The following is a 24373-nucleotide window of genomic DNA, read 5'->3' on the forward strand; positions in this document are numbered from 1 at the left end:
GAGGAGGCCCCGGGGAAGACCCAGGACACGCTGGAGGGACTATGTCTCTCGGCTGGCCTGGGAACGCCTCAGCATTTCCTCCGGAGGAGCTGGAGGAAGTGTCTGGAGAGAGGGAAGTCTGGGCATCTTTGCTTAGACTGCTGCCCCCGCAACCCGGTTCCGGATAAGCGGAGGAAAATGGATGGATGGATGGATTCTAGCTTTTCCTTCTATTGTGATGACTGCTTGTTGCTAAAACACTTGCAGTCGTTTTACTGGCAGGGTGTTTGAGTGACTTGTGTTCTGGTGCAAGACACTGCTTATAGACCTTTGTGATTATCTTCAGGCTATTGCCACATAAAATTTTATGTGAAAAATAAATGCATCTTAACATCATGAGCTGCAGAATATGTAAACATTAGGCACTAATTATTTTGTATGGGAACAATGGAAAATAATTTGTCTTAACTAAATGGTAACCAAGTGGTCTGACACTGTCATGTGACTGTCCAAGTCTTCGTATTACTTATTATTATTGCATTGCAAAATTCTGTTTTCATACAAAATGTAACTTGCCAGAGGTTTAAACCTGACTGATGAAGAGAACCTAGCTGGTCTTGTGTTGAGCCCCTTCAATTCAAAGGGGGGCTTTACTGGCATCAAAGTTTCAATAAACAATGTTACCAAAGAAAAACACAATTTTTGTTATTACTTAAATAATTTGACAGTTGTAAAGACAGAGAAAACAAATAAATACAAACATTTAGATTGATATTATTATATGTACAGTATATCAAGTGTGTGTGTAGTCTTACACAGGCCAGAAGAATGTGGCAGCCTTCACTCCCTGTTTGAGTGCTGTGATCCAGATCTAGGAGTCAAACAGTACAGTGTCATTATTTTATCAGCCTTGCAGCGTTACCCTAGAAACAAACAATAATATAAGCCTGGAGAAATCAAGGTCATGGCATACAGCATGCTACATTATGCTAAGGAGGACAGAGATCCCACTGCATATAGGTGCGTGGGAGGAGACCGACTGCTGCTACACCAAGTGATGTTGGCAGTGTTCATCCAGTCTTCAGAAAGATACTGGTAAACCCTTGTAATGAAAGTTATGAAAGCATCCCGAGTCATTCTGTTTGCTCCGTTTGGCAACCAAAAATGAAATCATAGCACAGGTTTGTTGCTTAAGCAAATCCACAAAAAGTGCTTTGGTCTTGTCAAAACTAAAAGTGATCCCAGCCCAGCTATTGTTAATCACATATGTTTATCTGCTGTTGATCAATAAATCAGATTTGGTTTATTCTGAGTCTTCTTAAAATCCTTGTCAGCTCACTTAGAAATACATTACGCAATGCAATATTGATGGTAAAAAGAAAGAAGAAGAGAAGAGGAGACAGTACTTACTGGCTGTCCTCCCCACCAGCGATGATTGAGTTTCTCTTGGCTTCTCACGGTGAAGGTGGTATCAAACACTGGGTCATACATGGAGTTGTCAACTATACCGTGAGACTCTGGATAAAGGCCCTGATAAAGATTGAAAATAATATTATTGCTTAGGGCCTAAGCAGGCGTCAGCAGCCTTTACTACCTGAAGAGCCTTTTTTGGCCAGAAAGAAAAAAGAATATGCATGGAGCTGCACAAACTATTTGAGCCTTTTACATGCAGGTACCACAGCCTATTGGCAAAATAACCAAACAACAATACAAATAGGTCTAAATGAGCTTACATACATGTTTTACCTGAAGGTGACTACAATAGGCTAGTTATGATTACACGATATAATACTTTAAATTTCAATCTTGACTACAATAACACAATGGTTTGGTGCATTTATAATATTATAGAACTAGTACAAGAAAGACAACAGTTGACACTTTTCTTATTTTTATTGGAGGATGCTATTTCCAAAGATACACAAAACTGATTGTGTAGTGGAGAACAAATCTGCTGCCATGTGTGGGCTTACCTAAAAATTTAGTATTTAAACATACAGTAGTTAGGCGGGCCTATTCTCCCTGTGTTTGTGCAAATGAAATGAATAGTCAAAATGCCATGAAAAAGCAAAATATGTATTTGAATAGTACTTGGATGGCCAACATAACTTTGAAGTAAGTGGAAGCAATGGACATCATGCGACGGTGGTGGCAGGGCAGGGTCAAAGCTGTTATAATTTTCCTTCTAGGACTGTACCTATGCCACTTTATTAAGTTTTGATATTTCTTCAGTCAAGAAAATAACCATCAAGTTTTCAAATATGTGATCAGCTGATCCAAGTAATGCCAGTTTAGAAATTTGCTCAGGCATTTTTAAAGATGTGATGACCTGCCAATGTGCCGGCTGGCTAGCTCTACTTAGCAGTAGCCATTGAGCCAGGGAGGCACTAGAGAGGGGATAAAGAGTCGCGTGCGGCTTAGAAACTGTGGAATGCTAACCCCTGGCTTAGGCCAATAATATTGGTCAGTAATTTGATTTGATTTGTACAATTTCTATTTTGATCTTAACTCAACTGTTAGGATAGCATGTTAACACTAAGCCAGAGAAGTACAGCTGAGGTTAAAACCTGTAAGCATGACAACATTAATGTCCCTGTGCCATACCGTAGCCAGGGAGTAGAGGTTGGGAAAAGTATTGGTGGGATAAACAGGTCTCATGTATGGTGCATGGGTTCCACACTTTCCTGAAAAGTAGAACAGAACAGAAACTAGAATCACCACTTCACGATTGTATGCCTCCGCCAACCAACCAAATTCATAGAAATGGGACAGATGTCAGGTCACCACCATGACCTTTGACCACCAAAATCTAATCAGTTCATCCCTGAGTCCAAGTGGACACCTGGGCCAAATTTGAAACAATTCCCTCAAAGCATTCCTGATATCTTGTTCATGAGACCGGGCTGGACGGACAGACGGACAAATCAAATACATAATGCCTCCATCCACAGCTATCGCTGGTGTGAAGGCATAAAAACATCTAAATTAGCACATTGTTCCATATAATAATGATGTCACTTCCCACCCATTTCATTGCCATTAGCCCCCCCTGATTCCTTACTGAGCTTCTCTATGTTGGGTATGACAGTATTTCCCCTCTTCGTGTAAGATGCTCTAAACCCATCCAGTAATAGCACGATGAGTGGTGGACGCACAAACCTGCACACACACAAAATGAAAGGAAAATAATGCTGCTGGTCATTCTAGTTCCTCAGTCTGAGATTTGGCATGCAGAAAAAGATTAAGAGAGGACACAAGCTACAGTTTTGACTGGGGAAAAAAAGGACAAAATTTGTTATCAATCTGTTATCAAGTTCAAACTTGATAGAGAGAACAGAAATAAACATGAAGGAAGATATGGACTTATCATGATCACTTGATTCTGCTTTACTGCTCAGGTGTAAACATACCCAGCTGGACATTCAGAGGTATTCATCTCCTCACACTCATCCTGCAGCCATGAAGTGTCTCCTGAAAGAATGCAGTCAGAGAGACATGGTAAAATTTTAGCTGTGCCAGGAGCATGGGATGCCAGTGGTGGTTTGTCAATCAATCCGTCCACCACTACAGCATTGTCATTACAGTTTGGTCAGACATTTATCATTTCCAGAGGATAAATCCTACTGACCATTTTGATCCTTTGATATTCCCACCACCACTCATGTTCAGTTGTGGTTTTCAGCAAAATGTCTCTACATTGTTCATGGCTTGTCAAGAAAATTGGTTGATATATTGTAGTTCATCCTGAGGGACACACGAATAACGACTTTTTATCTTGTGCTATCATCGGGTCAGTTTGGTGCTTTGGTTTATGACTAAATACCTAGAAAATTAATGACACTCCCCTTATGCTCAGCTGTGCTTTGTGCTGTACTTCCCTGTTGATTAGCAGATGTTAGCACACTAACTACACCTGGTTAACATCGATATGATAGCACTGTCAGTGTGAGCATGTTATCATGCTGATGAGTACTGTAGCTCAGAGTGCTGCTGTGCCTACGTAAGTCTCACAGAGCTGCTGGAGTGGCTGTAGACTCCTAAGGTACATAACAAGATGCACCAGTGTTTCCCTCACTTGTGTCTTTTCTTTCCATGTTAGGTTGGCGAGACTAAGTAGCAAGGAAAACATAAAAGAAAAAAAAATGTGAGGAGAGAGGAATCAAGCAAACGCCAGTCCATTAATGACTTCCACCAAATTTGGTCTAGTGTATCCTCAGTCGTCATGTCTCTTTCAGCAGCCTCCTCACTCCTCACAGGAGGACTAAGAGTCTTGGGGTGTCCTTGATCCTCGCTTAACCAGAACAACTTCCAGGTTGAACAAGGATTGAGGAGTAGAAGTGAGGAACAAGACATGATATGTAGTCTTAGTCTTGTTTTCTGGCCAATGATAATTTTAGCCGATCGATACACCGCTTTGATCTTTAATAAACTATTGGATGGATTGCCATAAAATTTCATTACAGACACTCTTGATTCCAAGAGGATAAATCCTCCTGACTTTGGTTTTCTTTACAATTACCATTATAGTATCACAGACCTACTAGCATGGGTGCAGACTCTTAGTTGTGATGTTCACCAGCTTGTCCAGAGGGCCAGGGTGCAAAACACAATATGAAAATCTCTGATCTACATTTGTATGTTTTCAAATATTTCTTAAGGATATAACAAAATGGCAAACCTTTACACAGTGTCTTGTAGTTGGTACAGCAGTCTCCTCTGACCAGACAGTCAGCAGAGCAGTGGCAAGCACGCTGTTCATTTCGAGTCTCCCCACACCGATCCTTTGTGCACTCATAGCCCCCCTCTGTGTATGGAAGAACAAACTAGAAGCCTTTAAAAGAAGAGACTCAAAATACCTGATACATGCACAACTCATCTGATAGATTACAGAAACCACAAGCACTGAGAAATGAAAGCTGATATATAGAAATGTAACAGGACTTTGGCTTGACATAAAAACATATCATTTTCTGGCACAGGACGGATTACAGTGGCAAGGGAAGTGGTAAGCCAAAGACCACCAGGCTGAACGAGTGGACATAACATCAGACCACCAACACAGGAAGCAGCAGGGGAGAACTGTTGACAGAGTCAAGGCAATATGTGAGGACGTGAGCATGCAGAGGTAGCAACAAAAAGCTAAGCTCACAGCAAGTAAGAAACCTGCTCATTTCCAGCTCATACAACTAAAGTGTACAACTGGACAATTATATCTATGTACAGTGGCTGAGTCAAAGCCCAGACCTCAATCCAATATAGAATTTGTGGCTGGACTTGAAAAGGGTTGTTCATGCCCGATCCCCACGCAACCTGGCAGAGTAAAATTGCAGTGTCCAGATGTGCAAGCCTGACTGAGACTTATCCACACAGACTCAGCGCTGTGACTGCAGCCAAAGGTGCATCTAGTAAATACTGACTTGAAGGGGGTGAATATTTATGCATTTACTTATTTCCCATTACATATTTTTATTTAATTGACATTACTTTGTAGAAACCTGTTTTCACTTTGACATTAAAGAGGATTTTTTTGTATTTTTTTTTGTCACAAAAGCTAAATTATAGTGACCATGATTGATTTATAAAATCAACAAAAGGGTAAAACATCCAAGGGGGTAAATACTTTTTATAGGCACTGTATTTGTCAGCCTTGATTACAAGGCTGTATACTGTACCATCACAACATATTGCAATGTACAGTTTTGATAAGAGAAACACTGAAACAACACTGGTGAATGGGTGTATTTAAATTTTATTAAATAAAAGTAGCAATACCATGTTGTATAAAAACTCTCTTACAAGTAAAAGTCCTGCATTTAAAATGTTAATTGAAAGTATCTAAGTAACTTAACTAAATTAATTTGAAACATTAGAAGTACTCAAATCAGAAAATGGCCTCTGGCTGTTGCTATTATGTCACTGGACACTGCATACTGTATTTTTTGTATAAAAATCTTACAGTATAGCTGCCAAATAAATGCAGTGGAGTAAAAAGTACAATATTTCCATTTGAAGTGCAGTGGAGTGGAAGTATAAATTAGATATACTGAAGCACAACCATACCTCAAAACTCTACTGAAGCAAAGTAGTTGAGTAGATGTACTCGGTTACATGCCACTACTGGGAGAACGTTATCAGTAGTGGAGAACTTAGTGCGGGTTTTCCTGCTTCCCTTTAAATATTTAGAGAGTTATTCTAAGTCTCATTTATGTATTACGTGTAACATAATCTGTTGACAACAAGTTTGTGCAAAGGTGGAATAATACTATAAACCAGTCGAAACCCATCTTCTCTGTCTCCCTCTCTCCCACTCACTCACATACACACACGTGCAAATAAAACACAAGTGTCACAGATAATCATGACATTTTCAGTAGACAGCCAAGTTCTCCTTTTGTTGGATATGAATTCTTGGCCGCCTGATTGGTATTAAACGCCAGATGTCTGAGAATTTCCTCCAGCTTAATAACAAAAAAATCTGCAACCGTTTTATTTGGCATCTTGACTGAAGCTGTACCACAGCAACCCTGAGTCCCTCTCCTCTCATTTAAACCACCATCAGTAATCTGGGAGGCCTTTTTGTTTTCTTAAATCCCAGCAAAATGCCTGTTCCTGTTTTTCTCTACTTTTGGAAAACCTCTAAAGTCATTGTGTAGATATTTATTTACCGCTCAAAATAAAAACGCATATCAAAACCAAAACAACAGTCTGTGTCTAAAGTCCGTTAGTTTCACCTGCTTTTTCTTTAAACGCCACATAGGAAGAAAAGACAAAGTGGATGACAAGTGAGGAGAATGATTACGTACCTGTCCTTAGGCAGAGGTGGTCAAAGTCAGAGCAGCAGCTGTTGTAAGTCTTACACAGGTTGTCGCAGCGACAGTTTGGTGGTTCCAGCTCAGCTAGCTCAAAACACCTGTTCCTGCAGGAGCCAGAGGTTGGAACGTACTGAGACACAGAGCGAGCTGAGGATGGAAGAAAAAGAGACTCAATTAGTTCTCTTTATTATATCAGATTAAAGCTGCACTGAACAGCTCTGCATGCTGGCATGCTCAGCCACTGCTGAAACACATCTGAGAACTTTAAATATCAGTATACAGAAATGATTCTCAGTGTCAGTTAACTGCTGGAGCAGAGCACCCACTCCCAAATCAACAACTCTTCTAGTGTTTAATGGTATGGAAGTGACTGCAAACAGATTGATTTTAACTGTCTGTAGTCTAATATAACAGTTGGCACTCACAACCGCTTGTAAACAGTTTGTGGCTGTTCCACAACTTCTACCTTGTCTTATATTATACTGAGTTTAATTTGGTATGGTTGTCCTGCATGGTGTCCTGTCTGGTTTAGAGTACAAAGATGCTACATTTCTAACTTTTTTTTTAACATGTCACAAGGATAGTGTGTCCTGTAGCCTAGAGCTTGGGGAACTCATGAAGGGCTTATGAACCATGGCTTTAACACAAATTCATATACAGAATGTTACAAACTGTTTTTGGTGAAATCTGGATTTGAATATTGACTTGATACAGTGCCTTGCGAAAGTATTCGGCCCCCTTGAACTTTACGACCTTTTGCCACATTTCAGGCTTCAAACATAAAGATATAAAACTGTAATTTTTTGTGAAGAATCAACAACAAGTGGGACACAATCATGAAGTGGAACGAAATTTATTGGATATTTCAAACTTTTCTAACAAATAAAAAACTGAAAAATTGGGCGTGCAAAATTATTCAGCCCCCTTAAGTTAATACTTTGTAGCGCCACCTTTTGCTGCGATTACAGCTGTAAGTCGCTTGGGGTATGTCTCTAACAGTTTTGCACATCAAGAGACTGAAATTTTTGCCCATTCCGCCTTGCAAAACAGCTCGAGCTCAGTGAGATTGGATGGAGAGCGTTTGTGAACAGCAGTTTTCAGTTCTTCCCACAGATTCTCGATTGGATTCAGGTCTGGACTTTGACTTGACCATTCTAACACCTGGATATGTTTAGTTGTGAACCATTCCATTGTAGATTTTGCTTTATGTTTTGAATCATTGTCTTGTTGGAAGACAAATCTCCGTCCCAGTCTCAGGTCTTTTGCAGACTCCATCAGGTTTCCTTCCAGAATAGTCCTGTATTTGGCTCCATCCATCTTCCCATCAATTCTAACCATCTTCCCTGTCCCTGCTGAAGAAAAGCAGGCCCAAACCATGATGCTGCCACCACCATGTTTGACAGTGGGGATGGTGTGTTCAGGGTGATGAGCTGTGTTGCTTTTACACCAAACATAACGTTTTGCATTGTTGCCAAAAAGTTCGATTTTGGTTTCATCTGACCAGAGCACCTTCTTCCACATGTTTGGTGTGTCTCCCAGGTGGCTTGTGGCAAACTTTAAACGACACTTTTTATGGATATCTTTAAGAAATGGCTTTCTTCTTGCCACTCTTCCATAAAGGCCAGATTTGTGCAGTATACGACTGACTGTTGTCCTATGGACAGAGTCTCCCACCTCAGCTGTAGATCTCTGCAGTTCATCCAGAGTGATCATGGGCCTCTTGCCTGCATCTCTGATCAGTCTTCTCCTTGGATGAGCTGAAAGTTTAGAGGGACGGCCAGGTCTTGGTAGATTTGCAGTGGTCTGATACTCCTTCCATTTCAATATTATCGCTTGCACAGTGCTCCTTGGGATGTTTAAAGCTTGGGAAATCTTTTTGTATCCAAATCCGGCTTTAAACTTCTCCACAACAGTATCTCGGACCTGCCTGGTGTGTTCCTTGTTCTTCATGATGCTCTCTGCGCTTTAAACGGACCTCTGAGACTATCACAGTGCAGGTGCATTTATACGGAGACTTGATTACACACAGGTGGATTCTATTTATCATCATTAGTCATTTAGGTCAACATTGGATCATTCAGAGATCCTCTTCCACTTCATGATTGTGTCCCACTTGTTGTTGATTCTTCACAAAAAATTACAGTTTTATATCTTTATGTTTGAAGCCTGAAATGTGGCAAAAGGTCGCAAAGTTCAAGGGGGCCGAATACTTTCGCAAGGCACTGTATTTGCTCTACAACACAATAATTCTGCAGTCTTTGTCTGATGACTTGTTTTCAGGAGCTGGCAACACTGAAAACACTTGTTGTTAGCTCGTGGGTCATAGAGCTAGTGGAGGATGTCATGGGAAATACACTCAGCACCCACTTTATTAGGTACACCTGTACAGTTGTATACACTTCAGTGTTTATGAAGCTCAAAATGTTTCAGTTTTTGATGAAATTGTCATAAATGTTTAAGTTCAATTCTATGTTTATTATTGAGGCCATAGTTAAAGGTGGTGTTGTACTAAACTACATTATATTCAGAGGTGTTCCTAATATTCTGACCCTCTCATGTATGTACTGTAGCTGAGGAGGACAAAAATATAGAGACACCTTAAATTAGACTAACACTTTACTGTTTTTACTGCTACTCAGCTAGTTGGCAGAGCAGTGTACACCACGTGTCAAGGCATAGTAGCACATCACAGCTTCACTGGAGTGGCAGGCAATACTCTACACAACCTTCACAGTGCAAAAAACAGATGTCAAGTTAAGATAGAACATGAAATAAGAGGTGTGGCCTGTGAACAAAGCTAATAAGTGGAGTTTGTTTTTGTTTTGTTTGCTTGTTGGTCAGATGATTGTTTCCAAAGTTAAAAATGAACGTCTGTGCTAAGTAGGCCTTTCTGTTAACAGGCATTTCGACTTGTCACAGGAGCAAAGGCACAGGTTATTGCTAATAACATTAACAATGGCTCAGTTCTGTTCAAGTGCCCCAGTAAGCCATGACAGTGAGCCAGGATGAACAATACCATGACCCTGGAACTCAAGCAGCTAAATGGAATTCAGCCACCTTCTTTTTAATATTGGCACCTATGCTTTCCTCACTGTAACATGACAAGATGTCTTCTGTGAAAGACTATGTTCTCCACCGAGAAAGGAAGGAGATTGGGAGGGAGTATTAGATTTGGTTTAAAAACGGTTTTTACTGTCGTTTAACTTGCTTTTGGAGTAATTATTATATTTTGTTAAAACTGGTTTGAAACAATGTATGTAATGTGGTTTTGGATTTATGATATGGATTTTTCAGTCTCATGACTGTTTAAGGGACTATAAGGAAACCATCAACAACTTAAGAGACCGTACCACCCTGATGAAGGCCAGATAGCTAAAAAAACAAATACAAGCTGGTGAATAAAGCATGGTATGCTGGAGATGAGTTGTGTAACCTGCTTATTGTCTGTGTCTGTCACAAGAGCTGATACAAAAGAAAAGATGAGGTGTCAACAGGCAAGACAAGGTCACATTTTTCACAAATTCACACACTTAGTGTTCTTCTTATGCAAAACTGTAGCAAAATATACTGCCTGCTGCTGTGAAAGTCAACAGCAAGGTAAAGCAAACCTCTTCCTTCTTGTACCGAGACCATGGAGCAGAAAACGAACCCCAGCGCTCTCTTAATATTGACTCAAGGTAGAGCAATGCAAACACAATCTGTCTCTTCCAAAACAAACAAACAAACAAACAAAAAAACTGGGCTGCCCAATCTCGACCTCACAGGGTCACAGTGATCTGTTTTCCACCCCCTTCCACAATCACCAGCACAGCATACTCTCTGCTCACTCATTTCATATGCACTGGCAGACATTTCACCCAGAAAATAACGCAGTAAATAAACAGAGCTAGAGAAAGTGCTCAGCAGCTGCAGCTGCTGGGTGTGGAAACTTAGTTCTGACATATTGTTCATGTGTAGGAGAGTGATCTTAGACTGACTGCTGACTTGAAGCTCATATAGGGTTCAAGGTTTACTTTGCTGTAATAAAAAACTCTAAACTCTAAAGTTTTTTTTCCCCTTGTGTGTCTTGGACTTGGTGCATAGTTTTAGGCATGTTGTACCTGCACCTGGCCAAGATACATTAATGTGTGTCCAAAATATACTTCACACTGCCTGTGCTGGGCCACTATAACAACGAAATTGAAGTGTGTGATTTTTTTTTCCTGTACGGTTTGCTTCACTGAACATGTGTGTAGCCACTGTGTGGCAAACACACTTGTGAAAGGCCTTATGAATGTAATGCTCCTAAAAACACATTTGAATTATAGACAACCATACAATACCAGTACAGTGGTCATGTACAGTTGCAACTAACAATTATTTCCATTATTTGTTAATAATAAATTCAATGCTTTATGAAGTAATTAGTAAATCTTTATTATTACATAGTTTTACTAAAAAATGGTCTACTGTTATACATGAAACTGGAAAACAAAGAGTGTGATACAGCTGTAGCACTGTCATGCAGAGACCACGGGCAGAGCCGAGTGGTTTGGGGATCTGATTGGCCGCCCCTGGTGCCACCCCTGCTACAGTCAAACTGTGATGCTTGTCAGTATTAACAATGAACAACAATGACACAATGTTGCCTTAAATAAATACAACTCATATTTTTCTGGTGCTTTATAATTGATATTGTGCAAATGAGTTTTATTTTGTATCATGCATGCAGCATGATATTTATATGCATTTCTCTGACTGGGTTTTTGTGGTGTGTATTCAAATGTGCCACCCCCTCTCTGAGTTTGTGCCCCAGCCTGCCAACCCCGTTCAAGATCCACCCCTGGCTGCGACACTGTATTTAAATTATTTTTTTTTTTTAACTACAAAATATTAAATATCTACATTTCATCATGTTATATATTCTGTAATGTAGATTTATCATTTTGTCAGTTGTCAAAAAATGAATCTACACCAATATGATAAGAGATCAATCACTATCATCTTGTCTTGCTTCTATTTTTCCAGCAAAAATGACACGCATTAGAAGTCACCTTGGACTCTGGTGAACTATTTGTCACTACCTACGTGTAATAAAGGGCCCAAAAAGAGCCAGAAAATGAATATTAGGGGTCATAGGGTCATTAACGGGGTTGGAAACAGGAAAAAGTGCTGTTTGTTGAACAACTTGCAAGTACATATTTCTTTGTATTACAAGGACACAAACCACATACTTTTATACTTTATTAATACCTAGACAGAAGGACGTGTTCTTTTTCGAGAAATCATATCCTATCAATAGAAAACAAAAAAGTTGTTTTTGCAATGCCTAACTCAGTGAAAAAGTGATAAAACTACCAAGAGTGAATGAATGCCGTGCTGGTTGGTATTAAGTTACACAAATCACTGAAATTATAAAAGTAATAAAGAAACCGAGTATGAAATCTGATGTGTGTTGTTCTGTAATTGATCAGAACTTTAGGTCACACATTTTCACACCTATTATTCATTATTTTATGCTATAACTCTATAATTTATAGCCACTTGTAGAATGTTTGGACACCTACAGTCTTGACATTTGAAATTCAATTTCAATTCAAGGCTATGATTCAAAAAATGGAAGATTCTTGCAAATAATTTAAAATGTGATGTGTTGGGAGCTAAATTAAACCTTTGTTATCAGGTAATAATACTGATTTAACACTGATGATGCATTAATTGGAATTGGTAATTATTGATTCCTTGGCTGAACTCATGTGAATATCAAGTACATATATTGATATGCACTTGAGAACAGCAACAACATAGCCACCCTGAAGCTGGGAGGATTTTGATGACATTTTCAAGGCCATCTCAGTTTGAATTCTAACAACCTGGTCAAGCTGTTCTCTCCGTTTTCTAGTAACAAGAGCAGTGTACTTACACTCTGTCCTGGCCGAAGATCCGTTCACTTCCGAACGTTTGGGCCGACCATAGGCGGATGCCAAACACACATCTGTGGCACACAGGACTGAGAGGATCCAAACAAACTGAGACAATACATCTGTCATCAGACATGCCATTTGTGTAACTGCTGCAGAAGTTTATCAAAGTTCAGGTGACTAGTTGCCTCAGAGTCAACACAGTGGGAACAGAAATACTGTAACTGACACCCAGGACACTTCCAACACATTTTCATGACTCCTATGGCTGTCTGCTTTTCCTGAGTATATTATGCAGGTATTCATACATCTTTTCTATTTCCGTTGTCTTAACCTATGCTGCGATTATTGCAAACAAAACACAGACTCATATTGCTGTTCTTTGTCGACGACCTGTCAAATCTGGTGCAGGGATTAGTTCAAGATGAAGAGACCACCCGCTTCCGCTCAGCAATCGCCTTTTGAACAACCACAGGGAAAAAACAGAAGAATATACAATCGTTCTGCAAACGCTGAGCAGGAGGGAGAGCCAAGGAAAAACAACGGGAAATTTTCTTTTTGACCACAATTAACGCAGCGAAAATATGCGATTAAAAGCGTCATTACGCGCAGATTTAGGCACAGCGAAGTCTATAGTAAGAAGGGACCTGGAACTAAAACGTGTAGACATGTTACCGTACCAGTGTCTGCAGCAACATGATTCTCCGTCAGAGTATAGTCCTGTGCTGTCGGTCGGAGGGTGAGTAATGCTGACTGCACAAACAAAGACCACCGAGGAAGAGGACCGTTAGAAGCGGGGAGAGGGAGGGCAACTCAAGGAGCGGACCGGATTCTTATTGGAGCTACGTTAGAGGAGGCTCCTATATTAGCCAGGATTAAGATATTGTGGGAAGGAAAAAAACCCTCACATTACTTTGCATTTTAGCGTTTTTTTAAATACGTACAACATGCAGTTATCTTTACTCCAGTCTGGCATGTCAGGCATTTACAACTATGGTTACAAAAAAGGGCAGTTCTTTATCAGCCGCGTGTTTTTAAGCTAAAAAATAAAACTTAATGTTGAGGCATCTTTCAGAGTGCAAAGCCCCTTTTAATTTTGTTTGTTGTACCCTTGCTGTTAGCACAGTCTCTTTTTTGAACAAATATAATCTGTATCAGACTTGGTCAAACATGGGGGGGATCGATAACCTTTAGATTCCAGGACTAAGGAGTAGACTGAGGTAACTGGTTTTGGTTATAGTACAGTTGGAAACAGACTGAACATCAGAAGACATGACTGATTAGGAGTGAATTTTAGGTTCACATTAAGGTGAAGGGGAACACACATCTACGGGGACATAGACACCACTTTTCCCAGAAGCTAGTCCCGAGTTTTGCAATCCAACACTGACAACAGGGGGCCAAGCCTTGTGGACGTGTGTTTGTAAAGTCAAAGGACTCCGGGATATAATCCAGGATATAGAGTCACTTAGGTAACACAGTTTACACAAATGAACACATTACAGCCACACATGAAATGTTTCCACATGTGCTTCCCCACTGCCACACTGGTCTCTCACCCATAATGTAAAAGGGAGAAGCCAGTTAAGCTTATTGAGATTGTCCAGTCTATTATTAGGTATATTAAGAACCCAAGGAAAAACATGGGAAGAAAAGGAGGTGGTCGTTGGCCAGAACTTGAGAGAAAAAATGACTGACTGACTGACTGACTGACTGACTGCCTCTGATAATGTTGGTGGTGGAGGAGATGGAGAAATGGGCTTTGACCCAAAGTGGAAAAGTCACCCAAGCTCTACATGAGCTTTTTGTGCCTTTCACGGTCAGTCCACATACAAGGGCCATCGTCTGAGGGTCAAAGGTCAACCCACACCAGAGGTATGAGAGGTGCCCCCTGGACACTGCCAAACCTTGAAGACGAGTACACATAAATAAACAGATGACGATGTCCCTCAAACCAGCAGCGAGGAGGATGGTGACGAAAACAGTCAGGACAAAGTGTAAGAAGCTTTCACGAAGAAGATTCACAAGAATCTTCAGCTCTAGATAAGCCATTTGTTTGAGTAGGTGAGTGAGGGAGGGTGGTGCGAGGGGTCACATCACATCCAACCACAGCCTGTTTGCAGGTATGATTCACATCCTCTCCCTGCTCACGCAGGCTTTCTCCAGGCACTCTGGTCTCTTCCCAGACTTCAGTTCACATGAACTGGAAATCTAAACAGCTCTCATTTAGATTTTCCAAATGTTCATGCAAAAACTGATGCTGTGTTTGCTTTAGAAATTTTAAGTTATATTTTATGTATTGTTACATTTACATTACAGTTAAATCAGTGGTTAATAAAATAACATTTGTTCTGGCAAAATGGTGTTTGAAATTCTATCGTGGACACTAGTAAACTCAACCACAAGTCCATCTTTGCAGTTAATAACCGCAAAATCCGGCTGTGACCGGCTGCTGCCATGGCTGTCACTGGCATTGCTGAGGGTGTGATTATGGCTAGGCGTGTAGTGGTTAAGCCGTCTCACTCCTGTGGTGTATACTGTGAACAGTCCATCAGGAGGCACCGGGTTCCCATCCTGGCTGGAGCACTTGGCTGTCTTGGCCAATGATGCCATCTTTGTGCTGTAGAAGGCACAACTGGGAACTGCAGCAACCTGTTGTGCATTTGACCTTCTGCACAAACAAAAGATATAATTTTAAAAACAAATGAACACACCCTAAAAGGTAAGCTGTATCCTTAGTTCCATCTCATAAAGCTGGGTTCTACTTTAAACTGTTCTTTCTCTGTTTCCTCTACATGTCTGTTTTGATTTCGATGTAACATGTTTGTCTCACTGCTTTCAGTAGATTATTGTGCTTAACAAGAGGAACAAACGGATGGACCTTGTATTTTATACTGTTAACAGCTTGTAATTCCAACAGGGGAACAAATGCTGACAGGGACAACCTAACCAGTGGCAAGAATCTTTAAGACTTTGTCTTATATGTTTTATTAGGCAAAACAAGATGGAATTAGAAGGCTGGTTACATAAAAAACTATTTGAAATATTTAGATCACATTTTGAAACTTCTCTGGTTGTCTAAAGGATTTTTGAATGCTACATGTTCTTTTCTTTGTTTAAAGTCACTTAATCAACCATAAGAAAACAGTGCCAGAGTAAACCCAGCCACAAATGACTTGTGGAGCTGAACTCAATGTAGTCAAAACATTCAGGAATACAAAAGCCTCTTTAATCAGTGATGACCGTTGGGGAATGAAAAGTAAATTTTAAAAAAGCACATCAATATTACTTGAGTTTCAGTTGTACAGTACAATAAAAATTCCTGTAAAATGTTCATCTGTGAGCAAATGGTGAAGTGTCATTTGCAGGATGTTCCAGACAGAATGGTAGATTCACACCACAGTCAATCATGTTCCCCCTCAGAAGCCACTCACTGAATGGCAGGACCGAACTGTGAGGAGGAGCGGCACCAGAGTGGTGCATGTGTAGAGAAAAGTATATGAGGTCGGGTGAGACTGCGTTGGACTGTTTGTGGAGAGGGGTGTATGTGGTGGCATGTTGAAAGTCCACAAACACCTGAGGCCGTGTGTGTGGTGTGAGGGCACAGGGACACCTCGGGAGGGTTTACCTTAATGACACTGCAGCCTCAGTCCAGAATTCCATGTTTCCTCCTGAGAGTCAACATGCTCTGCTGTATCCGCTGAGGAATTGGGTGTTACCACTTATCTGAGGGTTATAACACTTGAACAGCATACTTCCTGTGTAACACTAGTCAGGAACATTTGGCTAAACTAAATGCGCTTCTTTTCCAATTTGTGTCTGTACTCACAGGGATCCAAGTCTGCCAATTAACCCTGACGTAACCACAGGCAGATGGAAACCAAACTTCTCTCCAAATGTTTAGTCAGACAGAGATGGGGAAGAATGGGCTGTTGCTGTAGGCATGCGATGTGTCCCTCTCTCTGTCCTTCTCCTTGTCCTTGCTTTCATGTTTATGCTTGTGCTTGTGCTTATGCTTGTGCTTTTTCTTCTTCTTCTTGTGCTCGTGGTGGTGGTGGTGATGGTGGTGGCCATGCTCGCCACTGTGTTTGGAGAACAAAGAGGTGGTCTCTTTAGAGAAGGACGGCACTGGCGTGGCAGGCATGGAGAGCATGGACTGTTCAGCTAATGGGGGCTCTTTACCTGAAAGGAAAAAAGTTCATTTGGTTTTTTTTTTAAATATAATGTGTGAAATAGTGTCTGTGTACAGGTCTTTATGTCATTGTGTAGACATTTTTATTCAGTGCCAACAGTGTGAGGACATTTTGGCCCTCACTCTCTCACACACCTCCAACGAGCTGTTGGATGGTGAAGACCTGGTTTTAGGGGTCAGGTTAAATACAGGTGTAGGTTATGTATTTGATTAAAATTGTTAAGGCCACAGTAAGGGGCTGGGGAAAACATTGTCAGTGAGTGTCCTCACAACACTCATAGAAAGAAACTGTTGCGTGTGTGTGTGCGCTTACCAGGTGTAGAGGGTCTCTCTAACAGATTGAGATGATGGTGAATGAAGGCCTGACTATCATGAACAGTCTCCATGTCAATGTCTTCATCTTCCATTGTGTTAAACTAGAACAGACCACACTTACATATTATTACCACATGAAAAATCACCCGAAACAAATCTGTAGATTTTTAATAAAGGCAAGTATGACAAAGCATTGCCAGACATGCCATTTTGCTTGTAATTTTAACCTTTAAATCACAACAACAGTCAATACAAAAACATTGTTTTGAAAATTCACATCGTTTGATGTTCAGTTATTAACCTGCAGATCCCTGATTACTGACATCAGTGTCATTTTTGTAGACAGTGCAGAATACAGGTGGAGAAGTATGGAGATGTGGAGGCACATCCATCTCCACCGGTAATTTACTAGGAATTTCTACAGTGCGTGCTCTTGCATTTTTTTCAGCCAGCGGCGACAGGATGCTCATTATGATTATGGGTACAATAATTAATATCATGAGTATTAGGAAAAGTCTCCAACACACAGGTGATGTAACTGACTTTTATAACTTAAATGACTATGCAAAATGTGTACAGACTGACAGGTCTGCACCGTCATTTCTTTGAGCCTTTAAGGACAGCACAGACTTTAACAGAACACTGCAGATGCTCATAAAAAATTTGCTTGAACAAAACAGAGCACAAAAGACTTGAGATGAGCCAGGCAGAGCTGAGGGGACAGAGCAGAGTTAAAATAAAGAGAAATCAAAAGTCTGTTACCCTGATCTTGTAGCGCCCTGCTCTTCCATCATCATCCTGCTGCTGCAGTACCTGTCCTGGTTCTGGAGGGGAGCCAAGTGGGGTCTCAGCCTTCCTCTTCAGGCCCTGAAGGGGCTGGCCCACCCCACACACCCCTAATGAAATGGGATCTGGCTCTTCATCTACCTGTCACACACAAACAATTAAATTTGAATATGTAGTATGGCTCACCTATTTTCCAATGCGGCAATCGAACTTATATAATAAACTGAGTTTGCAGCACGTTCAAGTGAGCAGAACTAATGGAGGACTTGACACGAGTCCATGCAAGAATTTTACTCAGTGTTTTTGAGATCGTGTCAGCAGCTTCCTGAGTCTCCTTAGCAGTCATTTCAGTCTGCACTGTAGTTAACCTGGGCCATCTCAGAGCTGTCACAGAGATGGAGTCATAGCCAGAGTCGTGCCTATTACGGTGAGTCTGAGTACGAATGAGAATGAGGTACGGCCATATAGTGTTGACTGCACTGCACTGTTGTGCCCATCCATCCATCCATCAATTTTCTAAACCGCTTAGTCCCAAACGGGGTCACGGGGGGCTGGAGCCAATCCCAGCCAGCTGCGGGCGAGAGGCGGGGTGCAGCCCGCCATCAGTCCACCGCAGGGCTAACACACAAACGAACAACCACTCACACATACAACCTATGGGCAATTTAGAGTCACCAATCAACCTAAGCTGCATGTCTGTGGACTGTGGGAGGAAGCCGGAGTACCCGGAGAGAACCCACACAAGCACGGGGAGAACATGCAAACTTCGCACAGAAAGGCCCCTTCTCGCTATGAGGCAACAGCGCTAACCACCACACCACCGTGCTGCCCACTGTTGTGCCCATATTTCCATATTACAAATCCAACTTAAGACAACACAGGCATTATGACATATGTAGCCATTATAATGTAGCATTACTAAATCAAAGAAGGACAAAGACCACCAAGCAGCTTGCACATCATCATCGCCACTAGCAGAGAAACAATGAAACTGTGTCTTTAATGGGTCAGTTTGCTGACACTACAAATATTGCATTTTCTATTAACACAAAACTGTCCTGACAATTAAATGATCCCACATCACTTACAGTTGCGTAGCTCATGCCGACACCATGGATGCCTATACTAGCTGGTGTGTCCATAACAGCACCAAGCCCCATCTCAGGTTTAATGGTGGGGTTGAGCACAGCTTTCTTCTCTTTCAGGTTGAGCACCAGGCCCAGTTCAGGCAGTGGCAGGCAAGAAGGCCGAGTCAGACCGAACAATGTGTAGTAGAGGTTCACAGCATCGCAGCGCAGTCGCCAGTCATGGGAGGTACCTGAGAAATAGAAGATGAGATGAAGTCAGCAAATGGGGCACAAGGGTGTCTTGATGACCGAGCGGCCATGCCAGCATCCCTGGATCAAGTTCTTTGTTGCACATTTCCCTTAATTTCAATTCAATTCAGTTTTATTTGTACACAACAAAAATCATCTCAAGGCACTTTACAGTGTAAGGTCTGGACCTTACAGTATTATAGACAAAAACCCAACAAATCCCCCTTGAGCAGCACTTGGCAACAGCGGGGAGGAAAAACTCCCTTTAAAGGAAGAAACCTCCGACAGACCCCGGCTCTTGGTGGGCGGCCTTCTGCCTGTAACCCAGGTTCAGCAAGTAAAATGCCACGTACAGCTGCTCTACAGGGAGCCAGGGCTACCTGCAGAAAGGTACTGGAAGAGAGAGGACACACTGCAGGAGAGAGGAGACACAAAATTAGTGACATGCAATGGTGGCATATAAATGGATACAAAAAGGAGAGGAGAGGTGCTCAGAGAATCATGGGGGCCCGCCAGGAGTCTAGGCCTACAGCAGAATAACTAAGGGAAAGCTGGTCACCGAGCCAGCCCCAACTAGCTCTATCAAAAAGGAACGTCTTAAGTCTAATCTTAAAGGCAGAGAGGGTGTCCGCCTCCCGAACTGAGACTGGGAGTTGGTTCCATAGGAGAGGAGCTTGACAGCTAAAGGCTCTGCCTCCCATTTCCTGTCACCTTCATATTGTTTGCAATCAAAATAAGAAAAAACATCAAAAATTGTTAGATGACCAAAGACAATAACATCAAGGTTGTTTGATTTACAGAGCCGCCACCATCAGTGGATGCACCAAAGAAATGCAAAAATAGAGAATAAGGGACAGAGAGAGGAAGTCCAAGGACAAGAGAGAGATGAGGAGGTGGGGGAAAGAAAGAGGGAAAAGGAAGCAGACCATACGCTACATCAAGGGTTGGAGGAGGCACATTTGCAGAAGTAACATTAGTCCTGAGCTGAGGTAGGTACAGTATGTTCTTTGACCACACATTTTACCTGATGTCCCCACAGACGTTATATGAGCACAACTAAATACAAGACGATCAGCTCTCAGTAACATGAGGGCAAAATGCAAGATTATATGAGTCATCTGAGTAGCAGTGTGTTGGGAGGTGGAATGAATTAAACAGCAAAAACTGCTGAAGTCCCACAGGCCTGGCGCCAAACACTGGGGGTGAACTGTGGCTTTGGAAGAAGGCTGATATTGATAAATGAGTCTCAGCCTACTCTGAGCTTGTGCTCTTACAGCACTGACCTTCAGCCATTGTGTGTGTAGTGTTTAACACGTGGGAGGCTGTGGGTTATGGGGAGAGACGAATAAAACAATCAACATAACCTAGTATTTAAAGATACCGCACTCTGGTCACTATGTTTTTAGACTGGCTGTCCAACAGCAACCCACACTGACTGACTGACCAATAATCACCAGTATTACTGCTCATCTTTCAGGCTTATAGGTCACCCTATTAAATAACATGTTGCAGTACCTTCAGGAATATGAAATATTATTCGGAATATGAGGTGGTGTGTATTTGGATTGGCACTCTGAACTGTAATGGCCTAGCTAGCTACAGTAGCTGAAAGACAAGAGAACGAGAAAGAAAAGAAAGAAATAATGAAACCTGAGGATACAATAGAAGGCAAAACTGTGTGCGTATATGGTAGAGGTACTGCACAAAATAGTAGACCTCAGCCTTTTTCAGTTCATGACCGGAAGAAACAACCGCACAATAACGAAAGCAAAAGATGCCCCCATATTGCTGGGGCTGAACCAGGTTGTCTCCCAGTTCAATTAGGGGGGGAAAGTTTTTAATACGCCTTCTTTTCTATTTCATCTTCAGGTTTTAATGGTGATGGACAAGACAGCACCGCGGCCACCCTCCAGCCTGGGGACTGCTCTTATTGTAACCAATTAACATTAACAAGGAGATCTTCTGGTATAGCCACATATCCAGCAGAAGTACTGTTTTATGTGGAACGTCGCATTAAGGTACTTTGTACTAAAAGGCTAGTACATGATTTTCTTGAGGAAAATCTTTCAGCCAAAGCAGCAGTGTTCCTGTTAAAAGCAAAATAATCTGTTTTGGACTGTTTGTTAGACAAAACAGGCAACTGAAAGACTTCATCATCATCTTTTAGTATAGAATGAATGCTTAATAAAAATACTGACAGATTAATTCATAATGTGTCAGGTTTGCTCCGCTCCTTCTCTCTCTCTCTCCCCTTTTCACAGGTAATCTGTCTCAGGCGGGGCACACCCCTGTACTTAATTCCACAGCTGCGATCATTTTCCCATCAGCCACAGCTTACTTAAGGGCTGGGCAGAGGCTTCCACAGTGCCAGTTCGTTGCAGACTTCTGCCACAACACTTTGGCTCCGATTACCGAAACCTAAGCTGCTTCTACAAAGATCTCTGACCACCTGTCTCTGAGTCTCCTCTATGTCACCTGTTTGCACCCTCCTTGTCTCCCAGGACCGGCATACTGCTCCTCTACTCTCAGGTCAGTCAGACTGCCATCCCTCGGCTTCACTCACTCTGTCCTGTCCTCCCTGTTATCAGAACCTGCTGCCTCAGACCACCTCTTCCATGCTACACCACGCCGCTCTTACCTATCCTGCTGTTCAGACCTGGGACTTCAACCTGCCACATCCTCCTCCTCTCATCGCTGTTACTCACTGACTGCTCTACGCCTCCTGTGAACAGACAGTTCCCCACTCACTGCTTCTCACCAGCTCTGAGAGTCCGAACTATCCTGCTCACCAGCTGCGAATTTAATAAATCCTTGCCTTGAACCGAGAGTGCCGACTCCTGAGTCCTGTTTATCTACTCACTTCTGTGAGCAACCCTAACATAATGAAAATGATCAGTAGGTGCAAACACCACTACAGCTGTGGAGCATGTTCTGTCAAGGTACAGAATCTACTACCACACACAATACACGTGGCTACACACTGACAGGAAGCGAATATGCAGCCACCTGTATGCAAGTAAGCATGTGGAACTGGAAATGAGAAAAGACTGAGCAACTACTCTTAACTCTACACTAAGAAAAGGAGACCACAGACGAAAAGAAAAAGGGGCAGATAAGTAGTAAAATGATAGGGAACATCATACCACTGAGATTTGCTATCACAGCCTATTTCAGTTTAGCTTCTAGGTTTGTCAGTGGTCCTGTGTCAGAACACAGAGATCCAAAGTCTGGAAACCAGTTGACTGAGACACACAAGCGTTGAATTACACATTTGAAATCATGATCATTTTCACGGTGATCTCTTTAAAAGTTGGGATCTTTGTAGAGGACTGCAGAGCGTTCAAACAGGGTCAAGGAGTTGAGCAACAGCAGACTGGTTTAATAATGTGACAGAAGTCTGTCCAGTCAAACACATGTGGAAGGGGAAACTAATTTATCTCTTCCATCTGAAAGAAAGTGATCTTTTATCATGAGATGATTAGAGATCACATGTTATTAATAAAGAAATATGTCAACTCATGCATGTGTTTATCTAAGACACTTCAGAGATACACGACTGTTCAAAAGTTTGGGGTCACCTCCATTTTTCCAGTTTTTATTTTGACATTTAAGCAAAACATAAAATATATGTAATTTTTATGTAAAACGGGTCTTTTTCAGGGATCAAGCAATAGGTTAACTTATAATTTCTGCAGTAGATGAAGTACATTAAGCCTTGAAAACCAATGCAATCAATTCCTGCAGGTGTCCCAAAATCTGGTGAGTACTTACAACAACAAATGAGGCAGTGCTGGAAAAGCCTTTGTCACTACACCCTCTGAAACATTATTTGGAAGAAGGCACTTAACAAAGGAAGACTTTTTCAGAGTTCCATCCTACAACAGGCTAATGACCCAGAAAACACCTCCAGGCTGTGCAGAAGAAAAGAAGCCGATTGTAAACTTCAGATGATGGGATAGAAGCACAGTGTCCAGACTTTCCAGATGAAGAGTGAAAGCAGAGCAGCCTATAAGTGCAACACATCTGTGGGAACTTCTGCAACAGTGCTACCTGTCTCAGTAATACTGGATTTCAGTTGAGAAAAGAATGCCACAAGTGTGTTTGGCTGTTGAATGGCGCCAGTAACAAATGGAAGAATAGAGGTGACCCCAAACTTCTGAACGGCTGTGTATGTCTTATTGTAAGGGGCTTTATTTGGAGCGAATACTGTATGTGGACGGGTCATGTGACCTTATATCCTCTCTTATTCTGGATCTAGTTAACTTGTCCACAACTTCTTTCTGATATCCAAATGATTATATGGGGGAGGTGTTAATCCAGCCAAAGTTTGTATATTAGACAACCATTATGAAAAAATTTATTTTCACAGCAAAGAAAACCATATTTGGAAAGTATATTACAGTGGTGATATCTCCTAGGTTTATTATCCAGGACTCTAAGAGCTTGTTTATTTACAGGCTGTTTAGCTTTTGTAGCTGTATCAGCAGTGAGAGACCGACTAAGTGGTTAAACAGTATATGCGATATGATCATAGCATAAAAATATATCTAAACAACTTCAGATGTCAGGTATTTTCCAATAAAGCCACATTTGCTTAAATTTAGTTCTGTTTATGCAACAACCTGTTTAACTTTTCTTTGAAGCAGAGGGTTGAGTCTAAAGTAACACCCAGATATTTAATGGACACCACTATAGCTTCTCGCCTGATGCACAGACAATGCTGTTGAGACATATCGCTTGCTCTTTTGCGAAAGTCATTACTGATGCTGCTTGTGTATTGTATACAGTGGGTACGGAAAGTATTCAGACCCCCTTAAATTTTTCCCTCTTTGTTATATTGCAGCCATATGCTAAAATCATTTAAGTTCATTTTTTTCCTCATTAATGTACACACAGCACCCCACATTGACAGACAAACACAGAATTTTTGACATTTTTGCAGATTTACTAAAAAAGAAAAACTGAAATATCACATGGTCATAAGTATTCAGACCCTTTGCTCAGTATTTAGTAGAAGCACCCTTTTGAGCTAATACAGCCATGAGTCTTTTTGGGAATGATGCAACAAGTTTT

General features: G+C 41.4%; 2 protein-coding genes across 2 annotated transcripts in view; both read right to left on the reverse strand.

The window, feature by feature from the left end:
* Positions 1 to 13492, reverse strand: part of enpp2 (ectonucleotide pyrophosphatase/phosphodiesterase 2) — a 37957-nt gene extending 24465 nt beyond the window's left edge. Inside the window, exons 1-9 of the mRNA XM_020606760.1 lie at positions 13372 to 13492; positions 12694 to 12799; positions 6783 to 6938; positions 4658 to 4783; positions 3390 to 3450; positions 3041 to 3138; positions 2584 to 2663; positions 1390 to 1509; positions 795 to 850 (exon numbers count right to left, since the gene is read on the reverse strand). Of these exons, the coding sequence (XP_020462416.1) occupies positions 795 to 850; positions 1390 to 1509; positions 2584 to 2663; positions 3041 to 3138; positions 3390 to 3450; positions 4658 to 4783; positions 6783 to 6938; positions 12694 to 12799; positions 13372 to 13389 (821 nt within the window). The 5' untranslated portion in view covers positions 13390 to 13492. The remainder of the gene's footprint in view (positions 1 to 794; positions 851 to 1389; positions 1510 to 2583; positions 2664 to 3040; positions 3139 to 3389; positions 3451 to 4657; positions 4784 to 6782; positions 6939 to 12693; positions 12800 to 13371) is intronic.
* A 3103-nt stretch (positions 13493 to 16595) lies between these two features.
* taf2 (TAF2 RNA polymerase II, TATA box binding protein (TBP)-associated factor) overlaps positions 16596 to 24373 on the reverse strand; it is a 35589-nt gene continuing 27811 nt past the window's right edge. Inside the window, 4 exon segments of the mRNA XM_020606742.1 lie at positions 16596 to 16873; positions 17197 to 17299; positions 17961 to 18125; positions 19073 to 19302. Of these exon segments, the coding sequence (XP_020462398.1) occupies positions 16596 to 16873; positions 17197 to 17299; positions 17961 to 18125; positions 19073 to 19302 (776 nt within the window).

The sequence above is a fragment of the Monopterus albus genome, unplaced genomic scaffold (assembly GCF_001952655.1).
Source record: "Monopterus albus unplaced genomic scaffold, M_albus_1.0 scaffold81.1, whole genome shotgun sequence".
In the NCBI taxonomy this organism is placed as follows: domain Eukaryota; kingdom Metazoa; phylum Chordata; class Actinopteri; order Synbranchiformes; family Synbranchidae; genus Monopterus; species Monopterus albus.